The sequence below is a fragment of the Homarus americanus genome, unplaced genomic scaffold (genome assembly GCF_018991925.1).
Source record: "Homarus americanus isolate GMGI-L3 unplaced genomic scaffold, GMGI_Hamer_2.0 scaffold30108, whole genome shotgun sequence".
Lineage (NCBI taxonomy): Eukaryota > Metazoa > Arthropoda > Malacostraca > Decapoda > Nephropidae > Homarus > Homarus americanus.
The window spans coordinates 1,314,502-1,340,258 of record NW_024748109.1 but is presented as its reverse complement, the minus strand read 5'-3'; the positions used below and the strand labels follow the sequence as shown (position 1 = coordinate 1,340,258).

Genomic DNA, 25,757 nt, shown 5'->3' with positions numbered 1-25,757 from the left:
ATATTAATGTTTAAATAAATTTTGTATTTGTATATTGTGTCTATTATTTACCTACAGTATTTACCGTTATTTCTTCCCTATTACTTGATATTATCATTACATATACCCACGAGCCTCCTCTCGTCACGCTACCAATGGTAATAAGTATGAGAGTAAAAGGAATTGTTACTGACACACAGGCCCTTATAAAATGGTGGCAGCGATGGTGATGTAATGAACATAGTATCGAGTTGGGAGGAATGACTGTGATACTGTAGTTTTTTAACTGTGAGTTATAACCATTTCTCTGTACGGGTATTTAATAACCATTCCACTGTAACTAATGAGTATTTCAGATTGCTAATAATTTTGTTCCATATTTTTCCAAGGTACAGATTTTTGTGGTGGTTTGCAGAGAAAGTGAAATAAGTTCAAAGAAATACCTTGGAGTTAGGTTAGAAAAAAAAAGTCTTGTTTAAAGTAAAGATACCTGCAACAATAACTTGAGTGTAGAGTGTGAATAAGGTTCATTAATATTTGAAGAATTTTGATGTGTAACAATCTGCCCAAATTTTTTTTTCCGTTGTTAACTCAGTATTACTTACAGACAGTGAGTACATGTTTGGACCGTGGCACTAGTTTGTGAAATGTTTTCATCGTGGGAGTGCCCAGTGTTTTAATTCTGAGTTGCTAACAGAAGCATTGCACCATATGCAAAGGTTAAGTGGATGCTAAATTTGTACTTGTAATATTCTTTAGTTTATGTGTTAGGTAGGATATATATCCCATTTACTTAATATCCCGGGGTGTTTTACAGTCCCTTGTAGTAATATTTCTGTGTATGCTATAATTGTATAGTTTATTTTAATCAGGTGTTAACGGTTCATTATTTGGTGAAACGTTGTATATTATGTGAACTCTAATGCCAGTATACTTTCAGAGTACAGTATTATATATGCGTGGACCTTATGGTGATACGGTATATGGAAAGTGTTATACAAGTGTATGGACCCAGAATTGTGAGTACAGAAATTCGTGAAGTGTTCACGCAGTGTTGCACCATACAGAGTTTGGGTGAATAGCAAAGTATCTCAGTGTATTTTTCATGCAATAATATTATCTTTTGGGAGATTAATAATCTGAACAGTATTTTGAATAGTTGATGCATGGAGTGTTTAGTCGTATTGCAGAAAATCAGTACCAGTCCTTGGGTCTTGAGTGAGCACTGTGCATGTCTTGTATTTACAGGGGGTTATAGTATTGATTTGTTGTAACACGATGGCAGATGCTAACGCGAATCAGGGGACCATGACGGCCAAAACCGCTGTTGAACTAGCAACAGAAGTCCAAGTTCTTCGGGCTAAACTCGCTGAGTCTATGGATACAGTGAGGAGACAACAAGCATTGCTTAGCAATATGCCCAGCCAATCTCCTGGCCCCCATTACCACCATTGCATTCCGAGGCTGTCCTTTGACAACCTCGTTGGTCTTAATGCAGACATCATCCTAACTAAATTCTGTGAGGGAGTAGAGTGTGGCGCAGTTAGCTCAAGGGATAGATGGTATGTAGCTACCGGCTGCATGGACCAGCAAGTTGAAGCCATGGTCCAATTAGAACTTGGTACCGATGAGGAAGATTGGGATGAACTTAAAGTAACCTTGCGGAAATTGTTTGTGAAACAAATCCCCCTGGAAGATGCCTTGGAGGAATTTGCGCGGTTAGAGTACAATTTGGAAGATGATCCCCGTCGTTTCTTGAGCCAACTTAAATTAACTCTCACAACCATTTTCCGCCAGTATGGGCTCACGGAAGGTAAAGAACAAACGTTAAAAGATAAATTGTACGACCCATTGCCAAAACAGTTGAAAGAGGAATTGCAGTTTTACTATTCTTGTTGTCCAGTAGACACGATGGCTGCACGATTGGAGAGACTCCGACACAACTATCTGAAAGGTAACAGAACTGGGTATCCCAGTATCTGGCAAGTTCAAAAGCATGCGAACCACGAACTTCCAGTAAAGAATGAAAGAGCCAGTAGGGCAGAATGTAACGTAACAGGAGGAGCTTGTGGTACCAGTAGTCAGCGAGATCGACACGCTGTAGCCCTATTTGAAAATCCTCGTAAAAGGTTAGTTGGAAGGCGACAGGGACCTTATTGTCCATATTGCCGAACACAGAGTCATGATACCTCTACTTGCCCCTTAAATCCACCCCCACGTTCGTGTTGGGATTGCTTAGAAGTAGGGTGTCGGAGAAACAGTCAATGCTGCCCCGGACGCTCAAGTCGTCGGCATTATCCAAAGTATTGACATAAGCGGGTTCCTTCCAATGTGTCTCCTTGCATATGGTTTACTGTAAATGAATGTGTCTGTCTTGCTTTAATAGATACAGGTAGTGAAGCCACCTTCATTAAGGAGAGTTTAGTAAAAACTTTGAATTTGCAACCCATCAAACCTTGCAAACATAGGTACCAGGGTGTTATGGAAGATGAGTTAAAAATTAAAGGTAAAGTAGTCATAACAGTCCAAGTAACACCACAGTTGAAAGTCAGACACCATGCCATTGTGGTGGATGATAAAAATTTTGATGCAGAATTACTATTCGGAGCAGATCTCCTTGGCAGATTTAGAGTAACATGGGAACGTAAAAGGAAACTTTTCATTTGGGCAGGCCATTCACATGAATATGGGAGAGTGTTAACGCGAGAGCACATGAAAGGAATCAAATGCGTCAATAGATTGTCGTTAAAGCCCGATGTACCTTGTCCACCACAGTTGAAGAGTCTCCATATTGATAGGAAGACTATTGTACGAGGCCACCATGCACCGATCATATCCATCAAGGTGAAAGTAGAGAAAGGTCAAATTCTGAGTGTACGATTCACGAATAAAAGTTTCAACCAACAACCAGAGATATGTGTTAGAGTACAGCCAGATTCACGCATATATTTGCCAGTAAGTAATTGCACCGATAAATCAGTGTTTTTGAGAGCTGGCACTGTCATTGGCGAATATGAGTTAATCCCGGAGGAGATAATCTCATATATTGACGTTAAAGAAAATCATTTGGGGCATATTCAACAGGTCTATGACAAATTGTGTAAAGTAAAGTCTTCAACTGAATTGTCCCTTTGTGCACCTCATCACCTAGCCATTCAAACAGAAGGGGAGAGGAGATCCTCAAACCAATTAAAAGTAAATGTAGGTGATGATCAGAGAGTACCATCCTTTGACTGTGTAATTTGTGCCGGAAGACATGTCCAAGAGATTTCCAACAGTATGATACCGGAATGTGACGAAGTAAAAGGCGGAACCACAAGACAAGAGAAGTTGTACGAGTTAATTAGAAACCAACAGTGGAACCACCTAGACCGAGAAATGCGTAAACATTTGCGGAAAGTAATTCTAGCTCATGATTCCTTGTTTGTTTTAGGACCACATGAAATAGGGTCAATTGCTGGTATACCCGCTAACATTCAGCTCGCCAACCACAATCCTGTCAGAGGACCACAGTATAGACACCCAGAGAAAGCAAAAGAGATAATTAAAGAAATGATAACAGATATGAGGGATCGTAATATCATTGAACCATCGACTGCTGCCTGGTTATCCCACATTGTTCTGGTAACAAAACCCAACGGTTCAAAGCGTTTGTGCTTAGATTTTCGAGCGGTCAATAAGCATTTGAAGGTCGACATACAACCCTTGCCACGAATTGATGAATTAGTAGAGAAAGCTGCGGGAAATAAATATTATGCCACATTAGATTTGAAGGATGCGTATTATCAGGTCATTCTTAACGACAGTAGCCGAGATCTAACTACTTTTAGCGATGGGTACAATCTATGGAGGTTCACGCGCCTTCCGTTTGGGCTCTCAGCTAGTCCTGCCGTTTTCACTCGAGAAGTAAACAGAGTATTAGCTCCCTTAGCAGTTGAAGACGGGGTATGAAACTATCTTGATGATGTAATAGTATGGGCTCCTGACTTCCCCACCTTGTTGCAAAGACTCACCAGAGTATTTGAGAGATTTGAAGAGATGGGCATTAAACTAAATTTGTCTAAGTGTCAATTTGGCCATAAGCAAGTTAAATTCTTAGGACATGTAGTTTCAGAGAGAGGCATTGAGCCTGACCCAGAAAATGTCCAAGCTCTGACTGAGTGTAAACCCCCAACTAATGTTAAACAAGTCCGCCAATTTTTGGGTACCTATGTGTGGATTTTACCGTAAACATGTTCCCGAGTTTGCCAAAGTAGCTTACCCCCTCACTGAGTTAACGAAACAGACTGTTGATTTTGTATGGTCCAATGAGTGTCAAGAAGCATTTGAGAAGTTAAAGCAAGCACTAGCTTCATACCCAGTTCTTGTCAAGGCAGATATTTATAAACCGTTCGAACTGCATAGTGATGCCAGCAATTTCTGTGTAGGCGCTTCCCTTAATCAGGTACAAGAAGATGGCTCTTTGCGACCAGTGGGTTATTTTTCTAGAAAGTTAAAGCCGGCAGAAACTCGTTATTCCACCACCGATAAAGAAACGTTAGGCATTGTATTAGCGTGCAGGTTCTTCCATCATTTTCTTTGGGGTACGCAGTTTACAATTAAGACAGATCACCAACCTCTAACCTCCGTCTTTAGAAAGAAAACCAAAAGTCAGCGAATGAACCGTTGGATCTTAGAAATGAGAGAGTACGCCTATGACATTGAATACAAACCCGGTAGAGCTAATGTAGTAGCTGATGCATTAAGTCGACCAGTCAGAACCTTGAGAAAAGTCATGCAAGACCATGTTGCTGCTCAATTCCCCACACTAGAAGGTTTCACACAGGCAGAATTTGGTAAGGAACAACAAAAAGAACCAAGATGGCAAGAGTTAAAACAGTATTTAGCAGGAGGTAAAGTTCCACAACATAAATACCCAAAGGCCACCGTTGATAGTTTTGAAGTAATAAATGGAGTATTGTATCTAGTAAAAGAACAACTTGATAAAGCATTGAAGTATTGTCTAGTAGTCCCTCAACATTTACGTAAAGCCGCATTAGAGTTGGCGCATGACAATGCCACCTCAGGTCATTTAGGACAGTGGAAGACCATCACCCGAGTAGCAAATTTGTTTTATTGGCCTAACTACCGTAAAGATTGTGTTGATTATGTAGCATCATGCGAGATGTGTCAAAGGTTCAAGGGAACTAAGGGACCTACGCAACTTTGGCAAGAATTACCAGTAGTAACCAAACCACTAGAACGAGTTTCGGTAGATTTGACTGACATGCATTCAGGGATCAGTGATTACCGATATGTGTTAACGATTATAGATCATTATTCAAGGTTTGTTAACTTCTATCCATTGCGCACGAAGACCACGCAAGAAGTTACCCGTGAATTTAAGAAATTTGTTAATGTCTTCGGTAGTCCTAAAGTAGTGATTGCGGATAATGGAGGAGAATTTACTGCTGCACAGTTCAGGGAGCTCTGTCGATTAACTAACATTAAGGTGTATTTTACCTTGCCTTACCACCCCCGAGGTAACAGTATCACGGAGAGAATGCACCGAACTTTTAAGAACATTTTGTCAATCATGTGCGAAGATAACCCGCGCCGCTGGCCACAATTCTTGGGTCCGTCCCAATATGCGTTGAACACTTCTGTTCACACAACGACTGGAGTGCAGCCACACTTCGCGTTCTTCTCCCGGCATGCGCAGAGACAAGTGGGCATTGAGTTACCAATAATAGAAAACGAGAGCACTGAAGGGTTGAGAGAAGCTCACAGAGTAATTAAAGAAACTTCTGAACGAATGTCTAGAGAATTCCGGAACGTAGCAAACCGAGATAGTCAATCAGACAGTACAGCTCGGGGAAACTGTTTGGGTGAGAGAGGAAGCTCCTATCCCAGGTACCAGTAGTAAATTAAATGCTAAGTGGAAGGGCCCATATACAGTAACTGAGTAACCTTTCAGATGAGACAGAAGTAATTCGACTAGCAGCAGAAAAGATGTATCAACAGAGATATGTTTGTCCATGTTAATGACATCCAGGTTCCCCCTAATGATTCTTCCTCAGAATCAGAGCCTGATGAGAGAGATGCTATACGGGATGAGGAGAGAACAGTAGTTGCTCCTGCTCCCCGATTTCCCGTAAGGACGAGAAAACCAGTGGTGAGACTGGATCTTTGAAAAGCAGTGGGCTTTTTAAGTGACCCTCATTGGTTGATAATGAAGTGTGTAATCAGTTATAAGCAACTTGTGGTAAAGGGAGAGGTAAAGAATTGATGATTTTTTTTTATTGAAAAATTTTTACAGAGGAATGGTCAATTTGCAGTAACAGACAGATTGGAAGATGTATTGGCAGTTATGCAATCATCTGAAGGGTATCTGTTACTAGTTTGAGTAAAGATACCAGTGGTGAATTCTCAAGTTCCGGTTGGTAAGTCCTACGTAGGCTGGGTGTTGGTATATAGGTGTAGAGTTCGTGACTTTCAGGGAGTATTCGGGCATGGAAATATGGTGCTATTACTTCTACATGGCAAATGCCATAAGTACAGACAGTTTTTGGTTTGGTGGTGTTCTCATGAGGACCGTTTCGTTAGCATTAGATTCTTGGGAATACCCGCTCGTTCGGAGTCCCTTGAATGGTGCTGCCTCTCGCGAGTGCGACATGACTCTTTAGATTAAGGGCAAACAAATCATTCCTTCGACTTGATGGGGTCCGTTCGTCTATGTCCTAGCTTGAGAAATCTATGTTAAATCTCGGTGTGTCCTGTAAGCATTTGACCAATCGAGTGAAAGAAACTTTCATGACTTATGAACATTGAAATTTGAGTTCTGTAAGGAAATTTTGAGTGTGCACTTTATATACCGATGTGAGGGTGTATTTTGTGACATGTAACACCATTTATTATTATTATTATTATTATTATATGATATGAGGTATCTAACCCAATTCATTATTATTCTATGAGATGATGTATCTAACCCCATTTATTATGATATATGATGTATGTAACACCATTTATTATTATGATATATGATGTATCTAACCCCCATTCAGTATTATGACATGGGGTACCTAGCCCCATGTGTTATTATTTTTGGTGCTATTATGTTATGATATATGTATCCCAATATATTTTTTGTGAAGGTGTGTCACATTCTAGTTGTATGTTAACAGATTTCCATTTCTTTTGCCCAATTCTGACCAGTAGGGAATTATTTTTCTATTTTTATTGATATAATTTTTGCAATATTTTGTATTAATCATTTAATGTGTATGTTACTACTTACGTGTTTTCTGAACGTTACCGCATAATATAAATCTTGGGGAAGGGGGAAGCTTTGTCATGATCGTGATGACGGCTAACCTGAAAATTTTAAGGTTTCATATTACGCTCAAACGTCCACAAAACTTTCCGAGTCCTCCAGTGGAAACGTCCCCCGTTTTCTCTGTTTCCTTTGAATATAATCCGCAGATTTCGTAGCAAGATGCTGTATGTTGGGACCTGTTGCCATCCAACCCTTTGTAATCAATTTAATTTTGCTTTTGATAACTCAGTCAGAGCATTGTTAGTGAGGATAATAGTAGGGAATGAAACTGAATTCATAGTCTGTTTCAACGTCAGAGTGTACAGTAAATTAATTCATCGAAATAGAAGTAGGTGGACTCCCTGGCCTATTTTGAGTGAGGGTGCCGCGGGCATTTCAACCGTTAGTAAGTGCTCGTCCCTTCACCCATACAGGTAGGCCATTCCACTGTGTTGTAATTCGCTCTTCTTTAAGTGATTTGACCCAATTTATAGTTGATTGTGCTAGTGTTACAGTAACGTAGTTGATATGCTCTGAGTGAAGTCATATTTACGTCTTTAACGTCCCCTGAAATGTGATGTCGTTGTCACAGTAAGTGCTCGTCCCTTCACCCATACAGGTCCCTAACGCAGCCTAGGCCGTGCCTGTAGCGTGGATGTTGTATCCACTATGTCTGGGGAGATGTTCGAGGTCCAGTAGGATCAGTTACCTTCATGAGACCCGGCCGTCAGACACTTCAGACTACCTATGGCCCCCCATAGCTGGCTCGGCCTGCGAGGTGACCCCGGATCACCAAGCCACACACCACTACCAGCCCCCATCATTGGTGGATGAGTGTCTAACTCAGTAGGGCTATTTGTGTGGTGGGGTTAATCCGCTGGGATCTTCAGAGTTCGTCGGAAAGTACTCCATGGTGGCAGGACCCCATGGCGGTTGCTTGAGAATCACTCCTGACGACTGAGTGTTGTAGTGGCAGTTGTCCCTGGTCTTTATGGTGCTAAGTGACTATAAGAGTTATGTGTTATTGAGTATGTCCACCCAGTAGTGGTGTGAGTATGTTGAGCCTGAGGGCATAGTACCAGATTTCGTCTGTTGGTACATATATATCCTTTCTCCTAATTCCATATTAATGTTTAAATAAATTTTGTATTTGTATATTGTGTCTATTATTTACCTACAGTATTTACCGTTATTTCTTCCCTATTACTTGATATTATCATTACATATACCCACGAGCCTCCTCTCGTCACGCTACCAATGGTAATAAGTATGAGAGTAAAAGGAATTGTTACTGACACACAGGCCCTTATAAAATGGTAGCAGCCCAGGCCCTCATAACTGTACATTAAATAGCATGTAACTTCGCGTTCGCTATTCCGTGCATCTAAAATGCCTTACTATAAACGCCTTATATTAGTGGTGGTGATATTGATGGTAATGTTGGTGAGTGGTGATAATGGTAATAGTGGCGATAGTGGTTGTGGTGATGGCAACAGGTTCGGGTTGCTGTGATTGTGGGCGTTACAGGCTTGTCTGTCTCCTGACCTCCATGATCATTCCTCGTCTCACTCTCATTGTGTGTACACTGTACAGGGTATATGTGTCAAGCATTTGCACTACTGTACTGTATATTAAATTATGTGGATGTCAACACTGCTTGAAGACTCTCAGGGGAGCCCAAGAAAGCAAACAGAACGGTCACTAACATTTATCAATTACAGCAGAGTGAATGGTGGTCTATATAACGCGTTTTAGATGCACGGAATAGCGAACGCGTTACCTTTCGCGGACTGTCATTAAAAAATACGACATTGTACCGTGTCTTGGGAATAACTGCTGTACAACACATGTCTTCAGAAAACAATATAATTAAGAGAACTGTTATTTGGACACAATACTGAAAGAAATAGGGAAGAAAATATATAGAAAATTATGGAAAAAAAGACAAAAAAGGGAAAAAAAGTCAGTCGACAATAAATAAGAACACAAAAAATCAGTCCTGTTGTGAAGGCAATTTCTCCCGAACACTGAAACCACACTACTGTCTCTTACAGCTAGGAGTTCCCATATTAAAACACGAAATACAACGAATTTCATGTTCATTTAAGTCTTAATTTTTGCACATACAGAACTGTAATCAAGTTGTTCACCATTATTTAAAGTATCTTATTAGTAATGATATTAAGGTTTCAACCACATTTGAGTAATTATCAATATTGTTACACCAAAGTCACCAACAGCTAATGAAATCAGACAGCGCCCACTTAAAAACGAGCGGAGCCAAAACAGGTTTCAACTAGGCACGATCCTTTTCGATTCTTTCATGCCATACGCTTTGTTTTAAGTCCTATCCAATATAATAGTTTATATAATTATTTTTATTCTTATATCAGTTTTTTATTGCCTTACGTGCCCCCAACTCTTCAATATTAATCAAAACATTTTCCATAAGCGGCCATGATCCGCATATTTACCCACTGTTTTAGTGGGAGAAACTCGCTGATTGGCCATTAACTATCTGGGCGCTCCACACGCTAATGCCTGGTCAAGGTTTTTGATTTTCCCTCTAAAGGGGTCATGTGCAGTACTCAGCAGAAGCGTCTGCGCAGACAGAATAGCGAACTCATTAGTTATTCCGCGCATCTAAAACGCTTTACAATAAACGCCTATAGTATTTCCAAGCTAATATCTAATATAGGCGACGTTATATCATACTTTTAATTTACCTTTCCCAAATTTTGGCCTTCACATTGTGTTTATTTGTGGAGAGGCTGGTGTTACAGAGGCTTAGTCATGAGTCGGGACAGAATCCAACAGCACAAAGCCAGAGTATGAGGGTGGACGCCAATAGCTTGCCCCAGTCCGTCAGAGCACCTTAAGTTAAATTCCTGTGGTTGTGGTTCGGCTCTGAATGACGGACTTCACCAAAGGAACAGCCCTTGTCGATATCTTAAAACAATTATATTTGGATGGGAAAATGAATGGCCGATACGAAATTACCTCGTATGGGCAATTTTCACGCTTTAGTACTTAATATGCAAAGCAAATGAAAATGTAATTTTTGGAAAAACAAAGACTTACCTTTTAATTCACTAGGTTGGCTGTTAATAAGGCGGGATTGGTGACAGGCGTTTGTTGATAAGGACGTTGGAGTGTAAGCTGTTATCTAGTTAGGGAACCACTGGAGATCTTGATTTTTAGATCTCCAGTGGTTCCCAAACTTTTTTCAAATGATGCCCCCCTTTTGTTTTTATTCACAGCATCTTTTCTAACTTGATACCATAATGATCCTGAATAAATTCTCTGCAAGAGTTTTCCAATAGAATATCCTTAATCAAAAAATTTTGACATGATATAATGGGGGACTCGATTCTTTACGGAAAAACTTAAGAAATTTTGATACCAGTCTTTAACTTGAGTTCTAAATATATTAGAAACACCATTTTTTTTTGCCCAAATAAACCTGAATAGTTTACCTAAAATTTGGTTAGATATATTTAAAAAAACAAATTCTATATGATAAAGGTGTGCAAGACACAAATATGGTACAGCAGCAACAAGCTGCCAAGAGGGTGTGATAGAATGAGGAAAAATTTATTTCTCCCAGACTGTTTCTTATCTCTTTTCTATTTCGCCTTTAATTACTCCTTTTTACTTAAACAAGTACAGAGAGTATACTTTTATCCTCTTTGCCACTGATCGGCTCGTTAGCCACTTGGGCGATCGGTCACGTGGTAGAGATGGGACGAGTGACTGAGTGAGGGAGTAGAATGAGAAGGAAGTGGGGGTTGCAGGGGTTATTTCCCCTCCCCTGTAACTGATATAGGGAGAGGGAGGTGAATAATGATAATGGATAACCGAGAGTAAGAGAAATCTAGGATATGGCACCCTTACAGTGTTGAGTCCAGGCTAAAAATTGTGTTTGGATAGTTGGAATAAATACTGTAAATAAGTTAATGTATACAACTACAGTACTACACTACTCACCAGCAGATGCTGTTGTCTTGAACTTACAGTAGACACAGTCCACTGATGAATGTAATACATAAATGTAATCACTTGTGATGGAGGTGTGGTAAGGGGATTAGTGAGCTCATATTACTGACCTTCTGATGCAATGTTAGGTTATCCATTGTCAGGGTGGGGGATTAGTGGATTTCATGACCTGAAGATGTCTTGAATAAAGATGAAAGCTAAGATGTTCCACTGTTTCCCACTTCCTGAATGTACAGTACAATACAGTATAAGTAACTGCAATCCTCTTTTACATAACACTGCTTTAACACTGTATTCTTGGGTGATTGTCCTGTTAATGTCCAGTACTGCACAGCACAAATTGTATGAAAAAACAAACTTGTGAGGGAACAACCTACTACAATAGCAGCAGAATATGAACTAAATCCATGCAGCTAGGCCACCCACACATCTGGCACATGGGGACACATTATTTCTTAGGGCAGAAGAGAAAACTAAATTATTCCATTTTATTAATAAATCCTACAACATTATCGGTGGGGGTACAAAAGGCCATTGCAAAAAATATATATACAGTATATACAAAATACTGTATTTGCATATAAATTTTTTTGTAGAAGAAACGAGTGCAGTTAGTAGCTAATGAAAGCATATAGCATATTCAATTTGACAAATTTTGTTTCACTGATATTAGAAATACATGTACTATAATGTATTGAACCTATACCTAATGAAATCTGACATGTTTTACTTGATTCACACTCAAGTTGCTTACATTTTCAGACATATATTTTTCCCCAGACATTCTTCATGTTCAATGAGGTGTTGTGGAAGGCTCAAGCATAAAGATCTTTCATTACTGAATGCAGGTGAGAGTCATGTCCAGTTGTATACTGTACTTAAAAAATATTTGTATATACTTATATATTTTTTTGATAATTCTTCATCCTGTAACATCATCAATGAATAACCAGGAGAAAGTTAGGACAGTAAAGTACTCCAAATGGTTACTCAAACTTGATACCCTGTGCAAGTGGAAGTTCTTTGGTGTAGTTGATGGTACAAGTTGAGCGGCGCATGTACTGTTTCCAAGAGTCTGAACCAGATTCTCGGCCTCCGCCAGTGTGCTTCTCGCCTCCAAAAGCACCGCCAATTTCAGCACCATTAGTAGGGATGTTAATATTGATGATACCACAGTCAGAACCCTTAGGGCCGAGCCACTGTTGAAAGAAGTAGAAGTAGTAAATTAGTATTATGAATAGCTTTGCTAAAGGGACCAGAACCCACTAAGGACCTTTACATATTTTTAAGAAGCAAGAATACATATCTGGTCAAAAATGTGGTCTCCACTAACAGGAGAGAATAAGCTTTATCAATGCATACAAAACTTACTCAGTAAACCCTCGGAATAACAGACTAATTGGGGAAAGACCATAGTTGTTAAAGCCAAAAATCCATTAAAACCGATTGACAAATAAATTTTTGAACTAAAGGAGGGAAATTGGGGTTTGAAATACTGTATCACATATTTCAAAATAGGAGATTTTATTATTTAATGCAATATTGTATAAATTTTAAATACATTCCTAGTAATGAAATGTTTTAGTTTAATCCTTCATAAATCCTTAAGGTGTGTTCTTAAAATGTATGATTATTGAAAAACGAACAACTTTAATATATTTTGCCCATAAATACACACACACTAACCTCTGTTCAGATCTTAAGACACCCCTAAAAGTAGTTTAACTGTACACTGCAACATTAAAACTTAAAATTGACCCAACAAATGGAGATATTTTGGGGACTTGAATGGAGCTGTGTCTCTGAGGAGACACTACTGCCAGGCACATGAGAGCTCCCAGCAACACCAGCTGCTCTTTAACTTGCTGAGCACAGCCGTACTGAGAGCCAATGCCGTGCCGTGGTGCCAGGAGTGTACGAGTGAGAAAAATTACCGTTTTTCTTCACAAATGTTAAAACCCTAAATTGCTAAAAAAAGTATTCATATGGCATATAAAAACTTGGAGTGTGTTAACTCTAGGCTAAAAATTAGTCATGTTCAGTGTTCTTAAGTAGCTTGACTCGGAAATCCTTCCTATTCTCTGGGATATTCCACTCTGCAATACAAATCCCAACCAATCCAGAATTTATGCCAAACCGGACAGGCCATCCCCCCAAATAGTCCGGAGTAGAGTGAGTTTACTGTACGCTTATTATTGGTGTATAATCATTGTGTCCACAAAAAGTTTAATTGAAAACATGTCTTGGGGGTTTTAAGACTTTGGGGATTTTTTTCAAAGGAATGTATCTCAGTTTTCATGATGGGAGTCTATGGAAAAATTTACTTGATTTTATTAAAGTTTTTCAGCAACAGAACCCTTTCATAAACAGGAGTCTACCTGTAATGCAGTAATCAAAAGCCAAGGAATTAGTCAATATAATAGATTAAATATCATAGCATAACAAAACTGCAGTGCACAATTACAAACAAATAACACATACCTTGAATACATTGCCAAGATTTTGAGTGAAGAGAGAGGAGGAAAGGCCTTGCTTTACTTCATTGTTCCACCTTATACCTTCATCAACTGATGAACACTTGAGAATGTACACAATGGGGGCAAAAGTTTCTCGGTGGATAACAGGCGAGTTGTGAGGCAAACCAGTAATAATAGTTGGCTCTACGTAGAAGCCCTCACGATCAATAACTTTGCCACCATACATAATTTTGCCTGGAAAAAAAAAAGAGCTGGTTAATTTCTGTATTTACAAATAAGATGACATCAAACTTATAGTCCTAAGATAAATGGACCTTCAATAAACCTAATTTATGTCACTTAAAGAAGATAGCCAAAACAGTTCTCTGAGTGTTATGTTCACCATATACAGTGGAGTCAATATAATTCAAGGGTTAAGTACCAGAAAACATCGTGAAGTATCAAATCGCGAATTAGTAATATCTCCTTTAGCCGGAATTGAAATTTGCTCGGACTTTTTCAGGAGGTTGAAAATGAGCCACCTTTTCTGGAAAATTCAGAGAAAATTTCCAGATAACTACATCCTTTGTATCTGATATAATCCATTTGGGGATCGCGAGCAGAACAAATTCTGAGATAGAAATAATGTGTAATTTTGGTGGGGGACCTTTTTCTGGGGTGGGGGACCTTTTCTGGGTTTGAAGTCGTCGTCTCGTTACCTGGAAATCTCTCATTTCCAGACGAGTTCTGCACCAATTGTTTCAGCTAACGAGGATAATGCTGTATACTTTAAATAATTTGAACGGAAATAATTAGTTTTGTTCCAAAGGCCACGAAACTCATAAACTGGTCCAAAACTGATATAATAAACATTAATACATAAAATCCTACAGTACCAGTAACACACAGATATTGCACAAAATGTATCTCTATTACAAAAACAGCTCCTTTCCTTCTCACAATTTTCTGTGGAATACACCAACATGGAGTCAGGCAGGCAACAGGTTAGCTGTGACCACACATGTCAACAGAGAACCAGGAACTTAATACCACACAATAATTCATCTAGGGTTTGAGTTCGAGATTTTTTTTTAATATCGTTTACTTTACGATAATGTTTTAGTAACCCAAAACCAAATGAACCTACTAAATAATATGGTACAGTGGGGTATGCTATAACGAACGGATCCTACTACGAATATTCCTATAACGAACGGTTTTACCTATAAAATTGAGAATGCTATAACGAACGAAACTCCTACAACGAACATTATTTAATTTTTTTTTTTAATTTATTGTTTTTTTATTACAAGTATTAATGATACTCTTTATTTCAGGGGTTTAGATGCATATTTATGCACTTTTTTACAATTTTTACAATTTTATATTATATTTTTCAGTGTTAAGTGGTTGTATTTGGGGGCCTGGAACGGATTAATCCTATAACGAACGAACGCTATAACGAACAAGGTTCTAGAACCAATTAGATTCGTTATAGCATACCCCACTGTAATTACGATGAAATTGCATAATGTTGTACAGTATTTTCTTTCTTTGTAAGTCACATTGGAGCACTGAAGTGATATTCATATTTTTTCTTTACCGTATTTTCAAGACAAATTAGAGCAATGAAAAGATATTTCCACAACTTTCATGGTTTCTTATGTAAACACGCAGTTGGCTTCCACAGTCAATTAAGAATATAGGTGGTAGTAGTAGAGGTAACAGTGAATTTAAGAACACGAATTACTGTATTATGACTACTGTACATCTGAAGACTGATTTTGTTTGAGAATAGACACAGCATAACATTATATTCATGAATTCCAAACAATCATTCAATCATTTGGATACCATACAAGTATACTGTAATGCAAAACTAGATAAAAGACAAAACCCAATGATTGCCTTTATCTCACCATGCAACAAGGGAACAAACAGCTTCAACACTAATCTTTCTCTCACACACACACACACACATGAAAGCACCATACTAAAAACTCTTACTAACACATGTGATACTACACCCTCTTCTAAACCACTTTCATTCTTACAAGCCTTTCCCAACAGTGTAGTGGCTGAAATCAAGAGCAAATATTTACAGTACTCTCTTTTCACTTGCCATCATTTAATTACCCTCAGGAATGTGACATCTCCGTAACCTCTCAACGTGATTCTCGCTTGTCATTCGCGTACAGTACATTGTTTCCTGGATCTTCATCCACCTCATTTCCAGTTCTTTCTATCTCCTCTTGGTCCTCCCCTCACCCTTACACCATGAATCTCCGAGTTAAGACACACTCTTACCCATCTTTCCTTCTTTTAACACTCAACAAACCCTGGTCACCTCTATCTGACTATTTTATTTCCATATTTCTGCCTAATTTCTGTTTTCTAATTTCCTGCATCCTATTCAGTGAATGGAAAAAGCCACAGGAATTAAGTCACATTTAATATTATCATCATTAAAAAGTTATGTTGGGTTGGGTTGGGTTGGGTTTTGAATATTCTCTTGACCACTAAAAAAAAAAGTGAAATGAAAAGCTAACTAAATGGACTTTCCTCCTGTGACTTATTCTCCCATTCACTCTCTTGCATCAAGAGGTAAAGCTTCCCTCTCATCCAAAAATGAAAGCTCAATAATTCTTCTACACAGTTCCAACTTTGTGTCCTTTAGACACAGTTTGCTCTCCACAAAGTTATGTAACTATTACAGTAAACCGTTTAAATAAATATATATTCTGATTCTGTATCTGATTGATGCTGTGACATAACCGATTGTATTACTCATGGACATTAATATTGTACTATGGACAAAAAGCTGGGTTAGATTCCTGTAAATATCACAATATTATACAGTATTGTACCAGGTTATTTAATATTTTATTAGAATGAGTGAACCATGTTATACTGTACTCTACTCACCTCTAAGAAAACAGTTTCTTTTAACACTAAATTTTCAAGGAAAGCATAAAGGGTATCCCTGTATTTCATAATTAATAGTCTTAAGGTATTTTCAGAGAAACACAATGGGTAAAGTGTGGGTGAGGGGTTGGGGAGGTCTAGTTACTGTTTTGAAAGCTCTTATCAAATCTTGGCTATGACCTTGATTTAATAACCCATATAATCTGATGAACAACAGTAGAAAGAGCATTAAGATGCATATCTAAGACGACATTGTGATATTAAAGCTGTATACCCGACAGATTACAGCAAGAAATGCTGAAAATTAAGGAATCTCTTATTAAATGTTTTCATAAAAATAAAATTTGAGACATACCTCCAAGAGACTGTGCTTCCTTAATGGTTGCCAAGTATCCATCAATTCCTTGCTGTGAATGCATGGGTCCATACAATACACCATCATCAAGAGGGTCTCCAATGCGAGGCATAAAACTACTATAAGCCTTAACTAAACGCTCTAGCACGGAGTCATGCAGCTGGAAAGACAAATTTGATGAAGTTTTAGGCAAATCAGTTATTCTGGAGATTTTAAAAATACTTGTACTCACTCAACTCCCAGCTCTTCCCTATTATGATGTTCTGTTCTTAAGACTGCCATATTCCAAAAATATGAATTTTAGTTCCTAACTAAATGTTCTTTGGCTCGGTGGTTCCCAAACTTTTCAAAATCACGAACCAATAGAGTGAAAAAAATATTGCGGGCTGGTGACTAAACATTTTAATTTACAATTTATTGTCCATATGGAAACTGACCCTTTGTATATAGTGAGATTGGGATTGATACTTCCTGCAGAATATAATTTTTGCCTTACAGTACACTATTCTGTAAATTACAATGGGGGAAAAATGTTGGTCTGGGACTGAAGACCCAAAAACACACCCAAAAATGTCAAGACATTTTTTCAGTAAACATTGGTAGTAGCTCAACACCGTACTATGTACAAGTGCCTAGAGTACTAATATATTCTTGTATTTTAATCACCTTTATGCAGCATCATAGACAATTATAGTTAAAAAAAAAAGATAAATTGAGATAAACTAAAGTGGAAGACAAGATAATCTACCCCCCCCTCCCGACAGAGTTAAGACTAAATCACCATCCCCCAAGCCATCCAGGAGTCAACTGCCAATAACCCAAGATTAAATATAAATTAATTTTTAGCAGGTAACTGGGCACAAAGTTTAAGAGAATTATGAACAAAATACTGTGAGACGCTAAAAAAATACATTGGACCGGTAAATCTTGCGGCCGTCACCGCTCTGTGGATCATAGATTGGGAACCACTGCAGAGTGCTGCAGTCCTAAGTAACTTGGGCACTCCTCACTTGTACATCATGAGGAGTATTCAGTAATTTAGAAATTGTTATACAAAATGTGATAATACTTGTACATATAGTGAGGATTGCCTGTACAGTACTGGCTTTTTCAAGGAAAACCCCTAATATAAATGAAGCCCCAAATCTTCTGTACTGTATAAAGGAAGTAAAACAAGCATGGCATGGATGGTAAAAATGGATAGAAGAGTAAAAGCTCCTGAAGCAATTCCTTTCTATACAAAACAAAAGGTTTCTAACTCACTGTCTCGTGTAGGATCAGTCTACGTGTGGTTGTACACCTCTGTCCAGCAGTACCAACACACGCAAACAATGCTGCTCTTACAACCATCTCTGGGTCAGCATCCTCATCCACAATAATGGCATTGTTACCACCAAGTTCAAGCAAATGTCGTCCAAAACGCTCTTGTGTCATCAGTGCCACCTGTAGAAAACAATTACAATAATTAGGTTCTCCCACTGGTTATCAGCAAAGAAGGAAGATCATGCGTGTCAAGAAAAGAATTGGTATGAGCCAACAAACTTTACAGCAGATTCCAAAATAAGCAATCAACTGGAGCATCTATCAACTGTTGTGTCTGTGGAGGCTATACAGTATGCAAATGATAAAAAAAAAAAATTAGGAAACTAACTATTGTTTTGTACCTAGGTGTTGCTTATTCCAATCTACGTATATGACTCACATAATGCACACAACCATGGTATGTTGAGCATTAAACACAGTAAATGAGGGACAGTAGGGTATGGGGCACTTACACATGCACACAACTGTACAAAACAGTCTTGAATGATTAATATTTTTTTTCCCAGTTATACAAACCAAGAAGCTTAACAGTGGAATAGAGGTTGATGTGGAAGGGTGGAGGACTGGAGGTGGGTTTGATGTAGGGTGGTGAAGAGAAATGAAGGAAGAATAATGGAAAAGTGGAAAAGAAAAATGGAAGAGGAGGAATGGTGGAAGATATGGGGTAAAAGAAGTGGAGCAGGAGGAAGAACGGTGGAGGGTAAGTGAATACAAAAATACTGTACTTTATTCCCAAAATATAAGGAGCAAGCAAAGAAGCTGGAATCCATAAAGATTGATCACATTGTCCAGATTGTTACCAATGGCAACACAGACTGCAGAGGACATACATGTTACACAGAGGGTGAAGAACATTTCAGATTTTGCTTAATTGGCAATCAACACTTAAGAACCCTGCCTAGGAGCTACAGTTGTGCTGGTACAGATTTCTGGAATTAAGTTTCATCATATCAGTCAAGTCTACTGGGAACTATCAAATTGTTGACTTGAATCACCTGATACATTGTGACATTCATAAAAAACTCTGGAGAGCACTCGAGAATTTTCTGCTTCCCTCCATAAATCTTCAGTACCTTCCACATCACTTTCCTACAAACTTAACCATTTGCTTTTACACATCAACATACTTTTTTTCCAGAAAATTTTCACTCCTGCTCATTAACATAAGCACTTGACCAATTTACAAACATTCTATTATGGTGTGTCCTTCCCAAACAAGGCCCTAAGATATTAATTTTCACTATCATTCCCATACACAGGTCAGCTTCATCATCCCAAGCAACTGTCCCCACAAAATACCCCAAAAAAAAAAGTCTGAAAACTACTGTAAATTAACCCTTAGGCTCCAGGTGACGTTCCAGAACGCCCGACTGGTACACCTCGGGTTCCAGATCGCGCGCCTTTTCCCGCCATGTTTAAATCCCAGTGTGGGTTATCGGATTCCCGTGTGACTATTTGCCTTTCACGCCACACCTCGGCCACAGGGAAGCTTCCTGAACATAATTATCTACTTTTGTTTGTTTCATTTTAATTTTTTGTCCATTTTAGTTGTATCAAAGTAATATTGCTAAAGTAGTGTACTGTAGTTGTATTGTTGTGTTGGCGACAGACTGCTGTGTGTCGCCAAGCACTTTTTATGAAAAATAATGCAAACAAATAAATTTTAAATTAATTATTTATAGGAGATAAGTATTATCAGCAGTAAACATATGCATTAGTGGCCATCTCCGACACAGAGACAAGCTAAAAATAGCCCTCTTATCACCCTCCCTCTTACATGCAGTCAGAGGGAAGCTTCTTGGTAAATAACTTCTTTTGTTTGTTTATTTTCATTGTTTGTCTATTTTATCATGTTGTATCCAAGTAATATTGCTAAAAGTTGTGGTTTTATTTTAGTTAAGTATTACTAGATTCTAATGCTATGATTATGTTATTAATGTATTTATTTGTGGAATTATTATTCCAATAACTATTTGTATTACCTACATGCTCTCCCAAACAAAGCCTGATGACTGACTGTGTGTGTGTGTGTGTGTGTGTGTGTGTGTGTGTGTGTGTGTTGCTGAGAACTTCTTATGAAGAGTAATGCAAATAAAATAAATTCTAAATGAATTATTTATAAGAAATAAGTATTATGATCAGTAAATAAATGCATTATTGGCCAACTTGGACACAAAGGCAAGTGGGAAAATGACCCCCTAAGTGCGTAATGACGACAAGCACTCGATGTAGAAAAAAAAAAAAAAAAAATTCCCCTTATCCGTCTCGTCACTGAGGCGCCACAGAAGAATAGAGACAATGTATAGTTTTTCTTGTCTTTTTTATCATTTATAAAGGTCAAAATTTTTTGGAAAAGTTGATTTTTCTCGTTTTACCCCGGCCAGCGGCACTCTAGCCCGGGGCGTAAGGGTTAAGCAGATCTAAATTCACAAAACAAAACTCATTCTATTACTAACCTGTTTACCAACTTTTGTGGACCCAGTAAAGGAGACCAAAGGGATCCTCTCATCCTTTGCGATGGATGTGCCAACATCTGCTCCACCACAGCACAAAGAAGACACTGCGCCAGGAAGGTTGTTCTTCTCTAGTACAGATGCAACTATCTTGGTTGTGGCCACTGACACTAAAGGTGTGCTTGGGGCACCCTTCCACAGCAATGTATCTCCACAGACCTTTTGAAACATTCACAGCATTGATATGTGCCTTTTTAAGGTGGTATAGTATGTCAAACTGCAGTGTGGTGACAAGAAATGTACACCATAGTACTAGAAATTTATCTGAACATGGTCATATGAATTCAGTTTATGAACAAAAAAATGAGCTAAAAAAGACCATTTATATCTAGACTAACACGAACATTTTATTAAGCATCAATAAAACTCACCATGGCAACAGCACTATTCCATCCATACACAGCAACAGGGAAGTTGAAAGCAGTTATAACACCCACAACACCAAGAGGATTCCAATTTTCCATAAGGACATGTCCTGGTCGTTCAGAGGGCAACACTGAGCCACCCACCATACGAGATAAACCCACAGCAAAGTCACAAATGTCGACATATTCTTGCACCTCTCCAATACCCTCGGGTTTTATTTTACCTGAAATTGTTTCAATTGTTAGAAAATAAAGGTATCATTCATAGTGTTCCAGTGTACACCTATAACTAATTCAGATTGTTAAGCTGTAGGAAATAACATATAACTTCGCCATCACACATGGTAGAAGAGCACATTTATTTCTCGACCAGCTATCTGTGTACAGTATATGTACCGCAGCAAATCGGTGTCACAAGATACTAAATGCAAGTACTGTAGTGTTTTGCTGTACATCAGTGAATCACCCAATGTTTATTATATATTTTTAAAAAATATATTAAAAAATTTGTAAGTATAATTTCAATATTTTTGTGTACCAACTTACCCATCTCCAAAGCCACTAGTTTACCAAGTGGTTCCAATTTTTCACGTAAAGCCTCACCAATCTGCCTGACAATCTCACCTCTTGCCGGTGCTGGCATATCTGCCCAAACCTGTAAAATTCAATTCATACATTAATAGATAAATATAATATGCCCAAAAAATTTTAATGGCAGGTGATCAATCTGTGTAAATTATTATTATCTACTGGTAAGTCACTGAGGGTAAGGCTGATGACCTATCAAGTAAGTCTATAAGAAAGTGATAGATGACCAAGAGAAGGAATTAAAGAGAAGTCTTTGGAATCTAGCTGTGTGGTACAGTGCATTTTTCTCAGCTGAGAAAAGATGCCCCACCCCCTCCCCAAGAGTTACAGCTGATTGGCTGTTCCAAACCTGTCCGATTTTGTCCTGAAGTAATGATTTATTTCTAAAGGAGTTTATTCATAATCGTTGGGATGACCGTTTCTGACGAGAAAAATATTTAGCTAAATTATATAGATACATACATTCATTATTTCAAATTTAAGCACGTAGGAAGTTTATGAGAAGTATTAGTTGTCTAAATTGATGAATTTGGTGACTTGCCAAACTGGCAGGGTATCAAAGTAATTCATGAAGGATGTAACAAAAATATGAGAAAAATGATGGATGCCATACATAGGTACTAGCAACACTATCAATCACAGTTAGGAATTTGTGAGTCTAGCCAATAGTACAGTACAGTACATGTAAATTATTGGTAAATTCAATGAAGTGGGTCGAGTCAGCAAGGCAAAATGACCAATGAGAAGGCAGAGTTCCGAGGCATTCAGCAAGGTGAGTGACCCGAGTTGTATATAAGGTCACGTCTGTGTCTTTTGTATTTACACTCTGAAGAAGACCCTATGCAGTAAAAACATTAGAGCAGTAAACAACTCCTACTGCCTTCTGGGCTTCTTTCCAACACCTATATACATGTGTGTGTATTCTTCATTTAGCATTAATTCACTTGAGAGAAAAGTTTAAGACAGCAATTCTCGCTTAATGCTAAGTAAAAATTTGGTTTAACAATAAGTTTGACCCACTGAGAAGAGGAAAACCAGGGATACTGTGCTCCAATTGCACATCTCTACTGTCACTTGACTACATTTACTCTACTCTGACATGGACTTGGTGAGTATCACTTTACTGTCATGTACAGTACTGTATTTTATCATTATAGCAAATTATCGTTAAATGCAGTACAGTGCATAGTATTCAGGAAAAAAATTTCCCCAAGACCAAATCTCCAAGTAACATATATTTATCCCTCACTTAGTGATAATTTCACTTAATGTTAGGTTTTAAAGAACACAATCCCATCATTACAGAAAGGATACCTGTGCATATACAGTACAGTATTTAATAAATTTGGCAGAGTGGTGGCAGGCCCACAAGCACCACTGGTTACATAAAAAAACATGTCCATTCTCAGGTACAGGCACAAACAGTACTACAGAGTAAGTATGGAGGTGGAGGAGTATCACACTGCTGGATTCATTGACTATTTAAAGTTTTTAAAATGTTTCTACTGTAAAAATTCATGCAGAATGAAATGACACCATTCTTTATGATTTCTCACTAAAATCAATTCTCAATTATATCATTACAGTATTAATATCTTTTTTAAGATGGTATTGACTAATAGTCAGATACAAGCAACAACTGTCTGTTAATTGTTTTTAATATACAGTAATACAAACAGTAGTAAGAATAATATAGAATTACAGTACTCGTGGAAAGGTACCGAGTGTGAATAGTGTACAGAAATATTTATATAGCAATATTTTAAACAAGTATTGTATACAAAAACATACATTTGCCAACAGAAGGCTGCAGACAACAAACCTCTGCATAACTTACCTGCCATGCTTCCTGTCCAGCTTTAATACATGCATCAAGGTCCTCTACTGTGCCCTGTTGAACTTGTGCAATGGGGCGCTTATTGGCAGGGCACATAGACGTCACAACCTGATGATCAAATTAGACTCAATACCATGTGACGAATACAATTAACAAAAAGTTTTTATAATAAATTTCATACAGAGACTTAAACAGAAAAGCCTCTTAAGTTTACACACCCTTAGTAAACTTGGTAACTTAGGAATAATAGACATTGTAACCATGAACTCGAAATATTAAGTACAGAATGTGCAGTACTATATATTACTGTACAGGACTTGTGTACAGACCCAAATATCAGAATATCATTCATTACATTAAAACAATATCTGGATGAGAGTCAGAAATATCAAGGGAAGAGTTGCCTGGCCACATTCCCCTCAACCAGTTTTCTGTTACATAAGTACTGTACCAAACAATATTTCGTTGCAATTTAGACTTAATTATCTGAAAATGAATGTCTGCAAGATTCTCGTAATATACTTCTTTTGAGATAATACTAAATATCTCCATTAAATATTAATCGTCTAAATGATATAAAAAGGGCCATGTGACTATACCACCGTGAGTGAGGCACCCATGAAGTAATTTATTAAAGAATAAAAAGGATAAGAAAAATGTTTATCATCCTATAGCTGGGAAAAATTTAATAAAGTATAGAATGAACTTCGAACACAATACGAACCAAAATGATCTGAGGGGAATGACAAACACCAATAACAACCAAATCCCTGGCTGGCTGAGGATGGTGGGACCAGCCCTGGTCTCAGCCAATCAGCGCCCAGTTTGGCAATCACCCAGCCTATCACGGGCGAGCACTACTGTTACTAAGCCCTCAGTTAATAACTCGAACCTTTTTTTATGATTTCCAACATGACAATCTTCACAATTTGCAATCTTACATCATTAGTATAAATCCTAATTAAACATAATAATCTGTTTCTTATAATAACTATTTAACGAGGTGATAATACTGTTTAACTATGAATGGTGCCATTAACCGGCTCACCCACTTGCTATTTTTAACTCCACTATTACGAGTAACAACACCATGTCACTAACTAGGGACGCCAGCACTTACCATCATTACATCACACGTCTATCAGTAGTAGTCAACTATTTTATCCTTAATATTATTACAATCTTTAACAATTTTGTTTTTATATGTGACTGATATCAACTATGCAATGAAGTTTTCTAATTAATACACAGACAACTATACAAATATCCACACTACTAATGAAATAAACTTCATTGTTGCCCCCAATCCACTGCCAACCACACCCGGTATGTCATTCACTACAGAAGATTTTTTTTAAGCTTAATTTATATGGTTTCTCACCTCTCCTCTGCCAAACCACTTGCCGTTGAAGACACCCTTGTTGCTCTCAGCTAATCCTAACTCCTTCAGGAAAGCGTACTTGGGTTCATTGATAAGATACCCGGAGGAAGACATGGCTCTGATGATGAACAGTGGCGTGCGTGTTGTGTGGGTGAGGACACGGGCCAGTAGAGGTGCCATGGTCGAGTGTGTGGCCTCGTCTGCCTCCTACTCCCGCCGCCTCCCTACACCTTCCCCACAACTCCTAAATTCTCCCCCACTGTGTGAAAAATTCCCTAGATTCGTCATCCAATGATTTGGTAATAATTGTAGAGAGTAATGTGTTGACAAACCCAGAACTTTAGAGCATGCTCGTATAATTACACATAGTTTAATATTAATAAATAGGAACAAATGTTTAATTATTCAGTTTAAATCATGTAGCCCGCATATACATTTTTCCCTTACCAAGAAATTTTGGTTTATGGTTAGGGAAATTTGTTAACTTGGCTAGATTATATACATAATTATACATATATATTTATATTGCAATTCTTGGCAAAAGTAATCAATGATGATTTAAATTACAACATTTATAAATATAAATTATATAGTTCAAATGTTTTACTTTTATTTGTAGAAAAATAATAGTTAAAATAAAAAGTTGAGCTTAGATATATACTGTATGTATATATCACTTATACGATTGTAAGAAGTTTCTTTGAATTACTATTCATAATTTACGATATTTTTCTATACTAAA

At 37.9% G+C, this 25,757-nt stretch overlaps 1 protein-coding gene across 1 annotated transcript; it reads right to left on the bottom strand.

The window, feature by feature from the left end:
* Positions 1-11,746: 11,746 nt before the first annotated feature.
* Positions 11,747-25,231, bottom strand: LOC121880028 (alpha-aminoadipic semialdehyde dehydrogenase-like). Its single transcript, XM_042387006.1, has 9 exons — positions 25,016-25,231; positions 23,635-23,742; positions 21,756-21,864; positions 21,216-21,433; positions 20,788-21,003; positions 18,272-18,451; positions 17,009-17,168; positions 13,754-13,983; positions 11,747-12,471 (listed from the first exon to the last, which is right to left on the bottom strand). Exons 1-9 carry the CDS (start codon positions 25,193-25,195, stop codon positions 12,259-12,261), a joined length of 1,614 nt encoding a protein of 537 aa, XP_042242940.1. The 5' UTR covers positions 25,196-25,231; the 3' UTR covers positions 11,747-12,258.
* Between the last annotated feature and the right edge of the window lie 526 nt (positions 25,232-25,757).